At 39.5% G+C, this 18627-nt stretch overlaps 2 protein-coding genes across 5 annotated transcripts; one reads left to right on the top strand and one right to left on the bottom strand.

Annotated features, from left to right (window-relative positions):
• Positions 1 to 6: 6 nt before the first annotated feature.
• On the top strand, positions 7 to 13424 carry sec16b (SEC16 homolog B, endoplasmic reticulum export factor). 4 transcript variants are annotated; one of them, XM_039607302.1, is made up of 26 exons: positions 7 to 146; positions 476 to 550; positions 649 to 927; positions 1179 to 1270; positions 1367 to 1469; positions 1985 to 2187; positions 2258 to 2409; positions 3719 to 3780; positions 3904 to 4042; positions 4165 to 4395; positions 4830 to 4927; positions 6966 to 7047; positions 7148 to 7265; positions 7346 to 7457; positions 7624 to 7729; positions 8358 to 8495; positions 8591 to 8704; positions 10360 to 10435; positions 10516 to 10675; positions 10788 to 10951; positions 11055 to 11083; positions 11242 to 11349; positions 11437 to 11532; positions 11611 to 11725; positions 12037 to 12080; positions 12166 to 13424. In XM_039607302.1, the coding sequence occupies exons 3-25, from the start codon at positions 665 to 667 to the stop codon at positions 12051 to 12053; spliced, it is 2778 nt and encodes a 925-aa protein (XP_039463236.1). In that variant the 5' UTR covers positions 7 to 146; positions 476 to 550; positions 649 to 664; the 3' UTR covers positions 12054 to 12080; positions 12166 to 13424. The 4 variants fall into 4 exon arrangements, 3 of the variants coding, with proteins under 3 accessions (XP_039463236.1, XP_031613719.1, XP_031613718.1); XR_005610361.1 differs by having other exon boundaries at positions 19 to 550; positions 12166 to 12225; positions 12310 to 13424; XM_031757859.2 differs by having other exon boundaries at positions 19 to 550; positions 12166 to 12187; positions 12310 to 13424.
• Positions 13425 to 14102: 678 nt separating this feature from the next.
• On the bottom strand, positions 14103 to 16876 carry znf648 (zinc finger protein 648). The gene is made up of 2 exons (XM_039607303.1): positions 16526 to 16876; positions 14103 to 16254 (listed from the first exon to the last, which is right to left on the bottom strand). Exon 2 carries the CDS (start codon positions 16252 to 16254, stop codon positions 14788 to 14790), a length of 1467 nt encoding a protein of 488 aa, XP_039463237.1. The 5' UTR covers positions 16526 to 16876; the 3' UTR covers positions 14103 to 14787.
• Between the last annotated feature and the right edge of the window lie 1751 nt (positions 16877 to 18627).

Genomic DNA, 18627 nt, shown 5'->3' with positions numbered 1-18627 from the left:
CTGATCGGAGACCAGCTGACCGTCATCTGCATCCTGCCTACCGGCAACGTGGCAAGATCTAACATTTCAAAGTTGCGCTTTTTTCTGCACATGCAACCTACAGTCGAAGGCACGGTTTGTCATGTTGTGCTGACGTAGACCAGAAGGTCAGTATAGTTTTTGTTGCGATTATCCCGAGGATGGACGTGATTTCCTCTTTTACAGCGCCCTGGAACTGCAGCTGTCAAACTCTTCAGGGCGTGCTCCACTGTTTACCTTCAGATCACTGAGATACACAATGCAAACACAACGGAGCTCAAGGAATGTGCACTTATGTGTGATTTTTAATCCGTTTAATATGTAATTATCCTATGCATATATATGTGTGTGTATATATTCCTCGCACTTGGATTTACTCCGATTTCACCTCCAGAGCACCGAGACAACATTTTTTATGAGTCACAGTATTTTGTGAACTTTATCCTCTTGTTATCAGCTCATGTTGTGAGTTTCCCATGGAGTGATGTGGCATTTGTGGATGTACTTTGACTGCGGCTGGGATGTGTGAGCTGTAAGTATAACAAACGTTTGCAACTTTCTTTCTGCTGATTTTACTTTACACTGCGAATTAATGATTGCAGACATTTCCCATTTTTTTTTTTACCGCAGGTGTTAAAGGGTCATCATGGATCACAGAGGTCACTACTGGCTGGACTCAGGCCGTCATTCCCACAGAACAAAAGACAGAGAGGGATACACCAGCTACTCTCAGCAGGAAAGGGACCAGCTCTATCCACCTCCGGACCTCAGAGAGAGGGACAGGCACTGGGGCCATCCTGATGCCCATTACAATGCTCATTTCCCTCTGCCTAGACCTGACTTTTATCCATACACCAGTCAGCAGTATCAGTATGGGTATGGACCTGAGCACCAAAGACCTCTGTCCAGGTTTGTACAGTTGCAAGTGACCCCAACTGGCTACGAAACTGGAGTTATTATTTGGGTATTATTAGTGTGTTTTATGAATGCAATGTGGGATAAAGGTTGCACAACAGTTGGTAAAAGAGGCCTGGTTCCAACACTGAGCTGAGTGTAGGTTTCTGTCCTTGCTAACAGTGCATGCTGGGATATGCAGTGCATCACAGATGATGGAATTACACAAATGTAATAACTTCATTAAGATTTTCCTTTATTTTCAGGCATGGTTATGACTATCCACCTTACAGCCACTGGGACTACAGAGACAGCTATGGTTATTATGACTACTACAGAGGGCAGCATGGACGACAAGGTGTAGTGATACAAAACAGCCAAGCTTTTTTTTTTAAAGTCATCTTCTACGCTCTGTATAAGAGAAATGGGATGATGTGTAACGCTGTTTTTTAAGATGGTGGCCAGTGGGGTCCTCAAGAACCACGGAGAGCAGATCGGTACCATGACAGGGCACACAACCAAGAACAACTAGGAAGCGTGAACACTGAGGAGTACAGGTGGGTCAGTGCACTCTACTTCTATCAAAGCCAATGCCTTTGCTATCTGATGTTACTGTGAAAATGATACCTGCACAAAAGAGAGAGGTACATCCAGAAATGTTGACAGGTTAAACGGTTCTCTAGCACTACATAGTTTGTATGAAGGGTTTAATAAAAACAAAAAAAACCCAAAATAATAAAAAGCAAAAGAAAACCTATAATGTTGGGGTTGGATATTACAGGTTTCAGTATAATATGTTGTGGTGATAGATGGTCACTCTTGATCAATATTGTGGGTGTAGAAATAAGCTAGAGGAGAATGTGTACACAAGAATTCAACAAACAGGCAAGTATAAACGATTAATGCCTAAATATTTATTAAAAAACAAACATACTTCCTGCATTACAGTCTGTCTAATAATCACTGCAAATTCTGTGAGCAAGAAAGTTACACGAATACAGCATAGACTTAACTGCTATGTGTTCTTGCAGTAAAGAAGGAAGCAATGTACATGAAAATGCATTTCTTTCAGGTACAACCAGGTGAGAGACAGCTCTCAGCATTACCTCAATGACTCTGAGGACAATCCCTCCAGAGACAATGAAGAGATTTCCTCTTTTTACCTTGGGACATTAGAAAGCTCCAAAAACTCAGGGTTATCTTCCAGCAGCTATGAGCTGAGTCAGTACATGAATGGAGCCGAACACAGCGACGCTGCCCCTCAACCTGATGGAGGTGAGCACGCAGTTCCTCTCACGTCCACATCGTCTCTGCTTTTTTTTTTTAAAGCTTTGTATTTCCTCAGACCGAGCACATGTGCATCAGATGCCAGCTCCTCTGAAGTACTCAATCCCTCATGCTGTTGTCAGTTTTGGGCCTGCGGGTCAACTGATTCGGGTCACTACAGGCTTGTCAGCACAGGAGAATGTCAGCCACCTGGAAATCCACAGTCTGGAGGTAGGTTCACAGTCAAGTTGTTTAAAAAAAGCAACAGATTTTCATGGAGGATACTACTAATCTTTTACCTTATGAAAATTATAGCACTCTCATGGACCTTAAGGGTCCTAAAGGTATACTATAGTCAGACTAACAGGATGGATTTGGGTCTGTTGGAAAGGATTTCACAAAATCCCCTCGACTTTCACCTTGTAAGAATCCTGTCATTGTAAAGTTTAGAGGTATTTCTTTTGGGAATATATATGAGCCACTTCAGAGCCATCTGTCTTCAAATACTTATATAAGGCTAACACCTCAAACTAGGACAGAACAATAGTAATTATTTTGCTCATGTCAGGGATAATTAAGCCATTAATATTATTATTTCATGCATTTTCATTTGTTTAGTTTAGTTTCACTTTATTAAAGAAACACACGGGTCCATAACAAATAAAATCAATAAATACATACAGAATACATTATTTTTTTCTGTTGTTGCTTTGTATTCCCCTGAAACATGTAACACACATCAGTATGTATAATGGTTTCTTGGAAACCTAAAAACTCTGTGAGTTTGAAAGCATTTATGTCACAGAGTAGTTAGGGTTATTAATTGGTGAATATTGATTTAATGAAGTCTTTGCTGCACAATTTTTTTTAGTTTTAAGTCAATAAAAAAGAAATACACTGTAATAATGTTTTCCACTACTCAGCAGCTACAAATATATTTTTTATATTTCTACTTGATGTGGCACATTTTTTCCACCGTGGTTTTAGTTCTGTTTTGTCTGCTGTCAGTTTCAGTATGAATCCATGTTTTGAAACTGCACATGGGAGAAGAAGTCTTGATGGAGGATTTTTCTCTTTGAATGTATCTCTAGTGTTTTAATTTTTTTTTTTTTTTTTTTTTTTTTACTAAAAGTTATAGTAAAACAGTGGATATGAGTCTATAAACAGTTAAACGTTTCCCCCTGAAATTTAGCCTGCTGGGTTATACTCAGGGTCAGAGGCTGGACTATTTTTCTGTGTTTTTTACACAGAGGGCTGATCCAGACTTCCTGTATTGGGGTTCTGGTTCAGCAGACTGACACCTTATAATCTTAAATATAACCTCTAGGTACCTTAGTAACTACAGTAGTTAATACTATCCAAGTTTCTGTACTAAGTAGTAAATCTTGCACAAATGGGCATTTTTGTTTTAATTTTTGTTTTAGAAATATCTTTATAAATTACAGCTACAGAAGAGGAAATTGGCCCTTACAATAAAACATTAGCAGTAATGTTTCCAGTAAGGTTTCAAGACATTATTTTTGTCTTTAAATGTACATAGGTTATTCTAAGTGAGACACAGGAGCAGCAGGAAATGAGAAGCTTCCCAGGGCCTTTAACCAGGTAATTGTCTTTGGTTTTGTAATTCTGACGATAACAAACTGCATTCAGCTGTATGCCAGATCTAGGATTATTATTAGACTTGTGAGACTTCCATGTTTGAATGTTATGTATATTTTACTGAAGGGAGGATTTGCACAAAGTGGATGCTATAGAGTTTGCCCACCAGATGGCAGGCGCCTGCATGAGAGACAGCAAACTGCAAGATAAAAGCTCTGCTGCCCTTTTGTGGAATATTCTGATATTGCTCTGCAGACAGAATGGAGTAAGTGGATTATGTGTTGGCATTACACAGTATGTAGAGGGATCACATTGCCATCAGAGAGACATCAGGGCAATTATCGTGATTATTTTTGATACAGTTGTCACTGTATTTTGGTATTTCAGCAAATAGTCGGGTCAGATATCGCAGAGCTGCTGATGCAGGACTCGCATTCAGATGGAAGCTGCCCATCAGATGCCCCCACGCTTATTGACTTCAATGAGGATACAACTGCTGGAGCACCACCTTGCAAAGGAGACGACCTGCTCACAGGAAACTGGAGCAGCTTTAGTTCAGAGAACTCTGAGAAAGGCCTGCAGACCTACACTCAACTACTGCTGGCTGGAAGAAAGAAGGTCTCCACATTCACCTTTAATCATCTTTTTAACTACTGCTGACAAGTCTAGCATTTAACTCTAGTGGTTTCAAAAGACGTCAGGCCCACTGCACAGAGCCAACATAAATTAATGTGATCCTGAGACATGATTTTAGTTTTAATCCTTTGCACTTTTCTCTAATGTTTGATTTTGTGTGAAACATTATAGAGTCCTCTTTAGTGCAACAGGTAATATGATATTGTATAATGAATGCAAATTTACAATGTTTCCTCTAGGATGCTCTGGAGTAAATAAATAAATTAGCATAAAATGAAACTAATCAAGTTAAATTCATGCGTATATATATGCAAGAATTTAGTCAGTCACATTTAATCAGGATAAAATAATCAAATATTAATCAGTCTGTACTGTGTACTGTAGCTCAGTCTCTATCTTTCATATGTGGTTTTCAGGAGGCCCTGGAGTCGGCTATGACCAGTGGCCTGTGGGGACATGCACTTTTTCTGGCCAGCAAAATGGACAACAGGTCCTATATGACTGTACTGAACAGGTGAGAAAACTCATGGCCTCTGAGACGTGACAGCTGAGAGAAATCAGCACACAGCTCTATGTACGAGTGGTAATTTGTCAAGAATTGCTAAACTTAGATACTTATGACTTCCTTCACACTTGCGTTAGCGTTACTAGGAAGTGTGAGCAAAGTTCCTGTCGGTCCATTTTGGTCCAGACTTAAATTATTTGATATATTTCCACAAAATTTTGAATTTCAAGTCCTCAGAGGATGATTCATAGAAACTTTGATGTTCCAGTAACTTCCTCTAGCACTCCCAAGAGGTTTTTCATTTGTCCAACAGTAGCTTAGTGATCTGATATGCTAGATAGAAATATTTTAAAATGAGATCTGATTGTTTTTGCTGAAAGCAATCCCAGTGAGTACCCACACTCACTGTGCGCAAGGACAGCTAAGATTAGGAGTAGTGATGTGAAGGTTACTTTTTAAAAGTTAGAGGTTACATATTCTGCTTCCAGAATAGGAAACTAGATTTGGAGTGGTCTTGAGCAACAGTTCTCCAGGCAAAGTTTCTTCGTTGGACATTGACTGCTTTTCACTCATTTTATATCCAGTCCAGTCGTGGTATCTGTCCATTTTTGAGATTGTTTCTTTTTGTCCGCTAACACACTTAACACTGACCTATGACTCATTCAAACATAACAAGGCACCGAACTCAAGAGATGAACCAGTCTTGTGTCTACACATAGCAGAAAACTTAGCAAAAAAACAATCTTAAATGATTTCTTTAATCACTTTGTCACCAGCAGCCTGTCGCAAAGGTATAAATTATTCCCATTTATGTCGCTGAATCTATAAAGAACACTGAAGAAAACACAGTTTCACAGGCATATAATATATTTTTGTCCCAACAAGGTGATTCCTATAGAGCATTTAATCAAAAGCCTGGCACATATCCTAAAAAATGAAAATGGGAAACTTGACAAATGGGGGATAAAATAAGGTGTAGCAACCCTAAACTCTATCTACAGCAGATGAAACGGCATCTGAAAGCAATATCCTTTATCTTTAGGGGAAAAAATCCAGCAAAGAGCTGAAAGTGTACCTGAGAATTACATCTATTACTTCATTTGATCTATCTACTGAAGCTTCCCTAGAATTGATCTCACTGGATGAGCAATTCCACTATGCTAAATTAATCAAAACATGGACTGACAATCAGTGGCAACAAGTCTTGTAGTGAGTATCTACCGCCATTCTGAAAACACAGTGGAGGTTCTGTCATGAAGCAGAAGCCATCAACCTTCCAAAGAAGAGCTTTGAATGTCCTTCAAAAAGCCTGGAGAAGTATTCCTGAAGACTACCTGAAGAAATTATGACAAAGCTGCCTAAGAGAGTTTAGGTTGTTTTGAAAAATAAAGATATTCATGCCTGATATTAACTTTGAAGATCATTATAATTGTACAAACTCAGTTTGCCATAAATGCTTTTTTTGTGTGTGTAACCGCGCTGGTTGGTTTTAATTGTTTTCAAAATGTTTTTTTTTTTTTTTAGTTTCACTGTCATTTTTACTTACTAACTAATTAATGACAATATAGGTGCTGTTTGTCAGTGGAAACATTTGAAAAGTTCACCAAACGTATTACAGAATAATAGTTGGCTTACCGTCATGCACTCTCAATAAAAATCGGTATACCAAAGCCTCGTAATTAACATAATTTATTTCTAGTTCTCTTTTTTATTTAGTTTTCATTAACAATAATAAACAGAAATCACTATAATACAGATATTCTCATTAAACTCCCGTGAGCTATTTATCATGTAACCCAATCTAGTTTTTACAGACTAAGTGGTATGTCTCAGCATCCCAGCAGCAGGTTGTCAGTAGAGGAATGTCTGGGGAGAAGGCTGGCAGATAGGCAGATTGTGATTGACAAGAGGGGCAGAATTTGAGCTATCAGTGTGGTGTTTCACTTGTGTGCATACTAGCAGAACAGATGCACTTTAAATGGGATAGTTCCTGTTTTTGTAAAGCCTTGCTTAAGACGTGCAGTAACACAGGCTGCTCTGTTGGCAGGTTTACAGGCCAGCTAACGCCCAGTGATCCCCTCCAGACTCTCTTCCAGCTGCTCTCTGGGAGAATTCCTGCTGCAGCCACGGTAAAATATCCAGAACCTAACAAAACTCTTATATGAAGACAAGCTTATGCTATAGCCTGTATCTTATTACTAAGGTTTAATAGTGATTTTCTGTGCTCAGTGCTGTGGAAATGAAAAATGGGGAGACTGGAGGCCCCATCTGGCTGTTATGCTCTCCAATGAGACAGGAGATCCAGCCATCCAACAGAAGGCCATCGTCACCATGGGAGATACACTCGGTACTGATACACCGACTGACTGACAGGTTGTCATGCACACACATACAAACTGATGTGTTGTGTTGCTTTTCCCTGTGCAGCCTCCAGAGGCCTCATACATGCTGCCCATGTGTGCTACTTGACAGCCAGTGTTCCCTTCGGGGTGTTTACACAGAAGGCTGAGAGACTGGTACTTCTAGGCAGCAGCCACAGGTGAGCTGTGATTCCATTTTGCTGCCATTCATCAGTCCAAGTGCTTTTCATCTGGTTATGCTGACAGCACGAGCTTAATTTTCTACTGAAACACGTGCATGTCTTATTTTGATCTTAATTTCTATCAGCTTTTTGCTTTGAATTTGTCTGTTTTTATTTCCTCTAGGAAATTGTTTGAGTGCTTTGCCACAAACACTGCCATCCAGTGCACTGAACTATATGAATATTGCCAGACTCTAGGGAACAAAAACTTTTCAATACCCTCCTTTCAGGTGAGTGCCACTTAATCTTTTTTGTGTTAAAGGTGTACCAAATGGAAATATCAAGTTTAAAGGCACCGAATATTCTCTGTGTCATCTAACATCTAACATTTTTCCATGATAACACAGCTCCACTAGCACATAGAATACATTTATATCAATATATTAGACACTTTTACACAGTTTAACAAAAGATTTCTAGTTTGGATTCAGTACAGGAAAATAATACAACAAACAGTTCATTCAGAATCAGAATAACTTTTTGTTGCAATGTATGGTCCTTGAGAAGATCTGGAAGGTGAAGGTTAACAGTGGTAATTGGAGCACTTGGTGCAGTGACCCCCAAGCTAGTTGAGTGGCTCCAGCAAGACTTCCAAGATCTCTGTCCAGAATAGCGCAGTGCTAGGAACAGCAAAGATACTGCTTGGGACCCTCAACTACTAGGCCTCTGATAGAGGACCTGATCTTGAAGGATAAAGATTGCCAGCAAAACTATGCCCATCTTTTTTTATCTCTGGACACTATTTTAGACTCACTGCATTAGATCAAACAACCCTTAGCAAAGACTTAAATATTTGGAATCATTAGCATTAAATCTGCAATAAATGCATGACTGTGGTTATTGTTGTATTTTGGTCAGGTGTATAAGTTCCTGTACGCCAATCGTCTGTTGGACTGTGGGCTTTCATCTCAGGCCTTTCATTACTGTGAGGTGGTCGGACAGGCGATCCTCAGGCATCAGGAGCCTTTCTTTGTGCTGACTGGGGAGGTCATCAAGGTAAACCTACAGGCTGTCTTACACATCTGACTAACTATCAGTGATCTGTTAAATTACGACACAATGGATATACTGTATGTATGTTTTTTGTGCAGCTGTCAGACAGACTGAGATACTCAGAGGGTCAGTTCAGTGAAGCAGGGCTCCATGGAGACGGACAAGAACCTGATTGGCTGAAGCACCTACGTGCTAGGCACCACAGTTTACAGGTGATCAGGTTCTTCAATCTTTTCACATCATACTATGTTTACCTGTGTGTGAGAGGAAATGTCTCCCTTCTCACTGCTGTACAAGGAAGAATTAAATTGCGGAGGAAATGTATGATATATGAGGGTTTCTCATTTAGCTTAGCATCAATTCAGCACTGTCAGCAATCACAACTTCTCACAAGTGACTTGTGATTTTATTGTGCACATTTTTCCTTCATCACACCTTGAACAGGAGTGATACGAGGTACTTAATCAAAACAGTAAGTGATGCATATTTTTTCAGATATCAGTGGTATTATTTACACACATAAGTTACTGTTGGGTTCTTGTGATATATAAATAAGTAGTAGGAAGTTGTTTCATGAATTAGGCTTGCAAATCATCATTGTTCTGATGGTTGTGTCATGGTCCCTGGGTCTAGGACACCATTATTATTTTTTTAAATTAAAGTGTTTCTTGGTTTCTTTATATTTTATTTCAAAGTTTTGATTCCACATATAGTTTTTTCATGTTTAGGTTTGGTTTGGGTCTCTGTATATTCCTGCCTCCCTTAGTTATTTCCTGGTTCATTTTGTTAACCTTTGCCCTACATGTTTAGTGTTCAGTTTTACTTCCCTGAGTCTAATTTCCCTGATTAGTTCCAGCTGTGTTTCCTGGTGTTTCCCATCTAGCTAATTACCTTGTGTGTATTTATAACTCAGGTCTCCTCTTGCCCTTTGTTGTGTCCTTTCTCAGTGTTATGTGCGCCTCTGCTCCATGCTTTCGGTGGTTCCTGCAGTTCCTGCTTTACTCTTGGTTATGTGCTCCATTGTTCTGATTTTTACCCTAGATTCGTAGGGTTTTGATTCCTGGTTACAGCCCTGCATTGAAGACTTCACCATTAGAGCTGTTTTTTGAGTTCATGTTCCATCTCCTGAATCCAGCGTATTGGGTTCATATCCTGCCTGCCTCACAGCCATTTATGATAGACTGCTAAATATTTTTATTATATCTTTCTCTATGTTTCAAATCCCTTTACTTACCCATTAATAAGAAAAAAACTACTTTAATAGATTTTAAAGGAATAAAAATGGTCCCTTAAATTGCTTCAGTTTCCATATTTATGTAAACATTCAGGGGTGATTATGCTACTAAAAAATAATTATTATTAATCATTAAAAAATGTACTGAATATTGGTTATGCCTGTAAACAGTTGTGTAGCAAAGCTTTTTTTAGTCATGTTACTGTCAGTAGAGTTGGTAATGTTATCCCATCTGGTGGCTGCTCCTCTACTGTAGAGCGAACTAAAATATCTCAGCAGCTACTGGATGGATTACCATGAAATCTGGTACAGACATGCAGGGATCCTAGGTACTGTAGCCTATGATGACAAGTTTGACTCAGACATAAGATGAACATATTGAATGGTTGCTTCTGAATTTTGCAAAGACAGCTCTAGCTCCTTTCATCTAGCACCACCAATATTTCACTTCTTTTTAACTATTGTAATTTTGGCTTTATAAGAAAATGACTGTCAAATTAATTTCATTACATGGTAAACTTTGTACCTGGGAAATATTAGCATCTGTGGAGTGTACACGGTACAAACTCACACTGCTAACATAGCAGTAATGGAACTTAAACTCTGTAACTAATATGGTGTTATCTTTATTAGACTGGAACTTTTGACTCTACTGAAGCGTACCAGCCAGCTCCTGAGAATACTGTTATGTCACATGAAATGCCCTCAGGTAACTCTGCATTGTGTAGCTTTTTTCACACTGTAGTGCAGAAGTATACCTTAATAAAATGCCTTTTTTCCCCTATGCAGAATCAGAGTTAGATGATTTCAGCCATGACATTCAGAGTCCTGAGCCTGAACTCCTTTATTATAGAGGCCCTGAGGACCAAGAAAGCATATTACATGAAGATGGAGGAGACACTGAGGAAGTGGCAGTGACGTCATGGGGCATGGGAGCAGCTCAGGACTGGTGTGCCTCATTTACTTTTTCCTTCACACAGACAACACTCTTACTTGATATGTGAAACTGAGTCCTGACAGAGTCTATTATGTCACTGATCTCTCTCTGCCTCTTTGTCTAGGCCACAGGCCAACTGCCCGGCTACACCGGTAACAGTGGCCTATACTCCCTCAGTGCCCACAGTGGCTCCAAGCCAGAATTTCAGTTATCATAACACAGATAGTGCTGAAGTCAGAAGTGCCTCACAACATTGTCCTCCAAATAATCTGCCAGCAATAGCAGAGGGTGAGACTCTAATGTTAGACAGCAATCATTCCCTTCTCTGTTCGGGTATTTACTATGGCCCGCGGTGAGTCAGTGTGACATTTTGTTTTTATTGCTTTTACAGGGGCCAAAGCATCCTCTGGAGCAGGGATGGTGAGAAATGCATTTTAATATTCTGCTGGCAACTTTTTGCTTTGATTTTTTTTTTATCACATAAGCATAATTTTAAAGATTAAATTCAAATGCATTGTGCTGTGCATTGATTAGTGTTGCTTATAAGTTAAAATATTTGCCTTTATTTGCCTTTGAAGATGCACGGTCAGATGATTGAGACGAACTTCAGTCAGCCGGGACAAGTCGAGCAGATTGTCCCTCAGGGATTAAAAGCTTCTGAGGACACAACTGAGCCTCCTAAACAGGTGGGTGGGCTGCCTATCATATATCACATAGCTTTCAGTGACATTAGAATTAGTTTACATGCATCACACTTTGTTCTGTGTTAAAAGCAAAACACAAAGAAAGGATGGTTCAGTGGCTGGTTCAAGTCAAAACCTAAAGTGGTCCAAAAGGAGGCTGCAGAGCAGGGAGGCCCAGCTCACACAGTAAGTATCAAGCTTACTGTGAGCTCAGATGTGATCTCAGTTTTCATTTAATGATACTAATCGCTGTGTATGTTACAGGAATTTTCACCATCTGCTGACGTCTGTCCTCCTCCCCCGCCTGCCAGTGTCCCTCCTGGCATGTTTCCACCACAGTCTTCCACTGCTGGGATTAATCCATTCTCAAGGAAAGCAGGTGGGTCACGTGATCAGTTACATAATATTGGCTCTGTGTCAGTGTTAGTCACTTATCACTATTTTAATAATAGATTTCAACATAAACATGTTGTCAGCTTCCACATTCTTATGGTATGTTCTGAGGTCAGTGAGTGTCTTAGCTAGCGTGTCCAGTTTCATATTTTACAGTCACGATGTACACCGCTTGGATTTTTTTTAGTGCAGAAACTTAAAACATTGCAGAGGTTTGGCTGTTACTAAGGACATTTTACCTCCATTAAACTCTACAAATGTGAGCATTTTCTTTAAATACCCATGTCTTCACTATAGGCCAGCAGCTGGGTTAGAAACCGTGAGACTCACCTCTGTCACAGGTAAATTAAGTTACTTAAAGATAAGCATGTCGATTCTTTATGATTCTTTACAGATTCACGTTAACTAAACATGTTCTGTTTGCAGGATCATGCGTCTTGCACCAAAAGTGAGGATATCACAATGTCACACCATATGTCGTGTACTGTAAGACGAATACTGCTCACTAGTTCTTTTTTAGTAATGCCCTTTAAAATCCTACAGCTTGCAAACCATCATGTTCCTTGTTAGTTACAGGAATACTCTGCATCGACTTGGATATCAACTCATATTGCAGTGACAAAAACAGCTGAGGTGTATGGTCTAAAAGCTGACTTAGGGGAAATCACCAGCAGACGCAGTACATATCTTGGGAAAGGGATAGCTTAACTCAGAGGAATCACGCCAGCAACACTGCGGCTGAAGTTCTACTGTGGCAAAAAATGTTGGTGTAACTGTGATCACTATGCCACGATCATCTGTGCTATATGCTGCAATTAAATATCCAGCTAAATATAAGCATGGGAAATACTTAAAGATATACACACATATACCACTGCAGTTGCATCGTGTTTTACATTATCTATGCTCTAACAACTGATTTAAAACAGAAATAAGACGCACATTAATAAATGCTGTGGTCACAGAAGGTTTTTAAGCATATTTTGTAGCCCAGCTTTGCAGAGCTAGCTATTATATCACATTATGGGCACCACACTGGGCATCATACCCAGTACCCTCTTACAGCCTCTACACCCACCAGAGAGCAGACGCTTCCAGGACCAAACTGTTTATGTGCTGATGGCTTATTTGTAATGAAATGGAGCTTAGCATATAAAAGGTTGAAGGTTTACACACTGCTCTTTAAAATGTATATAAAAAAACAGTAATATATACTCTTGTAATTGATTTTAGATTGACCGTTTTTATTTCTGTGTCACCTTGTAAACATGTTTGGATGTAACTGAGATGTTAAGTCATTTGACTTTAAGTTTCAATGTATATGTCAGTTTTTTTGTACCTCTATACGACCACATGAAATGTGTTTACTCTCTAGCTTTTCAGCAGATTCTTGCCACAGAGAAAAGTATTAAAAGCTGTATCTGCAGTCATGTTAATAGTGACATATTGAATAATTACATCTTGCCAAGAAATAGCTGTAATTCCTGACAGAGCCTCTCAATTAATGTAGAGCAAGTGACAACACGGCAGGTGCCGTCTCCTTTTACGATTAGTCTGCAGTAGCCAAGAATGAGTGGCACACGCTGGCCTTGAATTCAACACACGCACAAACAAACACACACATGCAGATAAGCAGCATGTGAACTACGGCATACCTCCTGCCAATAAAGTGTCACTATACAAATTATCTGAGTGGATTTATGAAAGACTGCTTAAAACGGCATCCAGATGAGACTATACTAGAACCTAGTATATTTTGAACAAAGTTACATATTTTGATAGTTGGAAAATAAACAAATAAAAAAACTCCTCAACAGGCAGACACCTTATACAAAATCTTTATTGAAACTCGGATTCACAGTAAAATGCTAGTTCACTTTTATTCACTGATAAACTCCAAACATGCTACGCTTCTAGTACATGTAGCAATATGATTAGAAAGAACTAAAACTCAGAAAACGGCAGCATGCATGATTAAAATACATTTAAACCTAACATATAGGAATCTAACATCTAGTACAATATCACAAATGCTGTTACTGTGTTTAGAAAATATCACACTTTGTATCCGAGCAAACTCAATTTTTCTCACTATATGTATTTCTATTGGTAAAATAGAAATTAAACTACAAAAGTAAGCATGACAAATGCTGTAGTTGAATAAATAAAGCGCACTATGAATACAAAGTACTAGTACATGAAATTCACATCCAAAAAGTCCAAATCAGTAAAAAGAGTAAGCAGTAACTGACTGGCAATCCAGCTTCCCTGAATGATTAAAAATGCACTGGTCTATTAATGTTGTCACGGTAATGTTTTTAGTATCAGTGATGCAAAATCTTATCTACTCAAGAGCCGTATCCTTTGTTTGGCTTCTGCCACTGTTGCTACAGAGTGGTGGTGCATTTATGTGTGTCTGTAAATTCAGGACAAGAAAGGAGGAGGAACGGATGTGCCTTTTTTCCATATAAAGAACAAAAAGGAAAGACAGAAACTTGTCAACTATTACCTAAACTACTGTCAAGTGAGCACAGGTGAACACTACGCTGACTTTGTATGAGGCAGGCTAAAGACATTTAATGTCCAGTCTGACTGGTCATCTGCATTTCCACAGGCACTTCCTTTGGGAAATGTGTTGTAAAGTTCAGGGCTGTAGTGCATGATTGAAGAAGTCGTATGATAAAATGCCTGACTCTCCTAAATGCAAAACTGCTATATTGTGGGTAACATTAATTACATTTACAGTGTATTCACAGTTTTAAAAAAGGGTTCAGTGCTCTTTTAATGAGTTTCATATCACACCATTAAACTGTCAGCTCCAGTTTCAGTGCTGTGCTGGCGGTAATTTTTATCCCAAGACATTCTCGTGGGAACCCAGCACCCTGGGGAAACAGAGTGAACATTTTACAGCTCATGGCACTCTAAATAAATATTGCACATTAGCATATGTAAAGTGGTGCCCTATAACCTTTTGTCCAATGTTTCTTGACCTTAATAACTGAAATGAAACAGCTGTAGCACAGTAATGGATATGTACAGTTCTTGTCTTTAACAGGCTGCGACACTTTTGTCCCCATGTTTCTGCAAATGCTGAGCAAGTTTTGTGGAACACTGGAAAGATTTGTCACATTCTGTGCAGACAAAAATCCTCCCAGCACAGTTTTGCTCCTGATGAAGCTTCAGTTTTGCTGGGTGGCTAAAATTCTTGCTGCAGCCCACGCAGTTGTGGGGTTTCTCTTTACTATGTATGAACTGGTGACGAACAAGACGGGAAGCCATGGCAAATGCCACGCCACATTCTGTGCACTTATGGGGCCGCACTCCGCTGTGAATGGCTTCATGCTCGGTCAGGTTGGAGGACTTTGTGAAACACTTGGAGCACACAGAGCAGACAAAAGGACGCACCCCTCTGTGGATTTTCTGGTGCTCTGCCATGCGGCTGGCCAGGGCAAACCTCTTCCCACAGTCGGGGCAGGAGAAGGGTCTTTCTCCCAGGTGCTTACGCTCGTGGCGCTTCAGAGCAAGGGGTTTATTGAAGGTCTTGCCGCAGTGCGTGCATGGGAAGGGCTTGTCATTGGTGTGCATGTTCCGCTCATGCTTCCGCAGGTCTGAAGAGCGGATGAAATCCTTGCCGCAGGTGTCACAGATGTACGGCTTTTCACCAGTGTGTGTACGGATATGCTTACGGTAATCTGAGGACCAGATATAGGTTTTGACACAGAAGGGGCAGTGATATGGTCTTTCACCCGTGTGCAGACGCTTGTGTTGCTGCAGCGTGCCTTGATGAGAGTAAGCCTTGCCACATATATCACATACATGCGGCTTGAGGCCTGTGTGTGTTTGTAAGTGACTCTGCAGGTTACACAGCTTCTTAAAAGCCCATTGGCAGTGCGTGCATTTGAATGGACGTTCCTCTGAGTCAGTGTCGACTCCATTGCGTTTTTTCATTGCTACCAAAAGTCGAGGGATTTTGTCGTCTTTACACTTTTTAAGCAATTTCATAACTGAAGGACTATTTACATTCAGATGTATGGTCTTATTCTCACCTTCGCTTGGAGAAGATTCCTCGCCACTTAACTCTAGCTTAGATGTCCTCTGTTGGTCTGAGACATCACTTTGGCTCTTGGATTGTTCCAAGAACATCCTTTCATTCTGTGTCACAGCATCCAGGAGCACATCATTTGGTTTACATATTTCATTGGTCTTAGTATATGTAGTGCATCGTAGCGATGCCCCTTTGTGTTCTTGCTCATCCTGGATTGGTGTTTCTTCTCCTGGTGAGAGCCCTGCAAACCTCTCCACAAGAGAGCAGTTTGGTGTTTGAGGGTTCAGATAAAGGATTCCAGTCTCATTACTCTCTGGGAACGGCTCCATCCTCACACCATTACTGCCAAATGAAGACTCTATATCCACACTGTGAGTGTTACTCAAGATGTGTCCATCCAGGGGAAAATGAGTGACACTTCCCTTCCTTTTCCTTTTACTTTTTTTGTCAACGTCTGTCCCATTAGACATCTGCAGAATGACATGATTTTGTCAGAAATGTGTTTTGAATTATTTATTTATTTTTACACATAATTGATGCCACACAGACTTTCTGCAGCAAGTCTGCTGTTGCTGCATGCACCAGTATCTTGTAAATATCCCACACATGCTCTGGCAGCATGCTCGTCATATGACACCAGAACTTCACTATGTGTTCCCGCAGCGTTATATTACTATAAAAATAAAAACAACTCATTATTTTGTAATTTCACACATTAAATCATTTTATAGAGCAGCTTACCCTGCAGTCTCCACGCGAGCAGGTCAGATCCCGGAGATGCCAGGGAGATATACTAGCCCGGGTACCAGTATAACTCTATGAGAGATGTCCGGTTGCGTTAACGGGCGGAGTTTGGCAGCAAGCCTCTGTAGGTCAGCATCTATCCTGCAAGTCAGCAGCAGCAATTATATCTTCACAGCCGGGCTCAATTTACTCTCCGCTCACTGAACTTGCCACCCGTTTTACATATGACTTGTTGAGTAATTGCATCAGAGACTTTCAGATTGCGTTGAACTGTAGAAAACTTTAACAGTTTGCTCGCTTAAGTTGGATCCTTGAACTGGAAAGACTAACTTTTAATTAACTTTTAGTTTATCAACAGTAAGCGCTGACTCTTTTTCTTTTTATTACTTTATTTTTTGACAGCTTTTTAAAAAATAGAAATAAAAACAAAAAGAAAAAACAAAACAAACAAATTGAAATAAAACGAAACTAAACTAAACTAAAATGTTTTTGAAAGTGTGTGAGTTAGTGCCGCCATCCGCGCATTGATATTTAGGTTACACGCTCAGGTGGGCGTTAATGAGACGTTCAAATTGCCTTTAAGCCAAGGAAGAAACAAAATGCAACTCTCCTTAAATTACATATCACAGACCTGGAATCACTTTTGCTAAGTGTTAGTTTACTCGCACTCGCTATTAAGTGAGTGACATATTTTTTTGAACTGGTGTAAAATAATGGTCGTATTTTTTTTTAAGTATGCGAGTAGTGCATTGATATTTTAACTAAATGCATTATGAGGTCAGGTGGAGACGGACAGAACTTTGAACCCTTTGCTTGTTAGATAATTACACTGACCTGAAAACATTTAACACTAACCGTTAAGTCTGTTTCAACACAGCTAATATTCAAGTATATTTTCATTCACTGTTAAACTCTAACTAGTAATAATCTAAGAGTGAGTACCGTATTGTGCAGAAGTCTATAAAGTATCACACTGATGATGATGTTTCAGATCACAGCAAAGTTTAAAGTCATTTGCACCTCTATTTTAAGTTCATGAGCATTTTGGGGTAACGACCACAAGATGTCACTGTTCACCAGATATTTTGTCAAGTCAGAAGCCAAAACTGTGGAAAATCACCAGCTCTGTGAAAAAGAGAAAAAAGAAGGGTGAATTTTAGACTGCATCTTATTGTAGACATCTGTGCTGCTCTAGAAAATAACACGATGTTTTCAACTCAGTCTCTGAAAAAGAATGAAAAATAGTAATCTATGGATATATCAACAGTTGAATCTTGTTGGTTTCAAAACAACAGAGGTTTTGAAGGATACTTATATGTGCCTGACATATGCTTAACAAAATAAACATGGGGGAATGGCTTCAATTTCGTGGCCCCCTTGTTTAGAGAACACTGTGTGCAGCTCCTATGATAAATAAGTTGCAGTCCAGTTTTATGTCAGTAGATGGCCTCGAAATATCCATTCAGTAACAAGAGTCATCATGGAAAAGGAAATAAGGGAATCCACTTGTCCTGTAATTAAATTATAATACTATTGCTTTCATACTCAGTAGTAGGACATGTCTTTATTATTTTTGAGAACTCATGTTTTTTCCCTCCCTGATAAAATCCTCTAGTTGTTGACATCAGTGGCCTACGAGCTTTCCTATTTTTCCCTGTCAGAATAATGGTGGGGTTTTTTTGTTTTTTACACTATAGGGACTGACAGGCTTTAAACCTGCATGTGTTAAGTAACTTAAATCTTAATTAAATGGACAGTTCTAGTCTGCACTCAGAGCACTTTCCCAGGAGAACAGATTGAAATCAGATCCTTAACAAATCACCTTTACAAGGCTGCATTTTCCATTCGTTTGTACCTCAACACAAATAAAGTTTTGGCTTCAGTTTCCCACACATCTACACCACAAGAATACCTGTACATGTCTTCTCCCATAAGCTTTCAGGAATATTGCCCCCTTTGTTGCATAGTAGGTGCAAATAGAAGATGTGATACACCAATTTAGAAAAATTTCATAGAGATCACAATTAAAAGAAGAAACAACAAGAACAATGAAAATAATCTCTGGAGTTGTGGATATTTATGTGTTGTCCAACATTTAG

The sequence above is a fragment of the Oreochromis aureus genome, linkage group 23 (genome assembly GCF_013358895.1).
Source record: "Oreochromis aureus strain Israel breed Guangdong linkage group 23, ZZ_aureus, whole genome shotgun sequence".
Taxonomy (NCBI): domain Eukaryota; kingdom Metazoa; phylum Chordata; class Actinopteri; order Cichliformes; family Cichlidae; genus Oreochromis; species Oreochromis aureus.
Note: the sequence above shows the minus strand (reverse complement) of the source record. Positions and strands in the feature narration are given on the sequence as shown.

Bases quoted from the DNA above. Each gene is read 5' to 3' on its own strand.
- znf648 (XM_039607303.1), bottom strand. From the start codon at position 16,254: ATGTCTAATGGGACAGACGTTGACAAAAAAAGTAAAAGGAAAAGGAAG.
- sec16b (XM_039607302.1), top strand. From the start codon at position 665: ATGGATCACAGAGGTCACTACTGGCTGGACTCAGGCCGTCATTCCCAC. The intron at 1,470-1,984 runs GTGGGTCAGTGC...CATTTCTTTCAG, and splicing joins GTGAACACTGAGGAGTACAG to GTACAACCAGGTGAGAGACA. The intron at 10,436-10,515 runs GTAACTCTGCAT...TCCCCTATGCAG, and splicing joins GTCACATGAAATGCCCTCAG to AATCAGAGTTAGATGATTTC.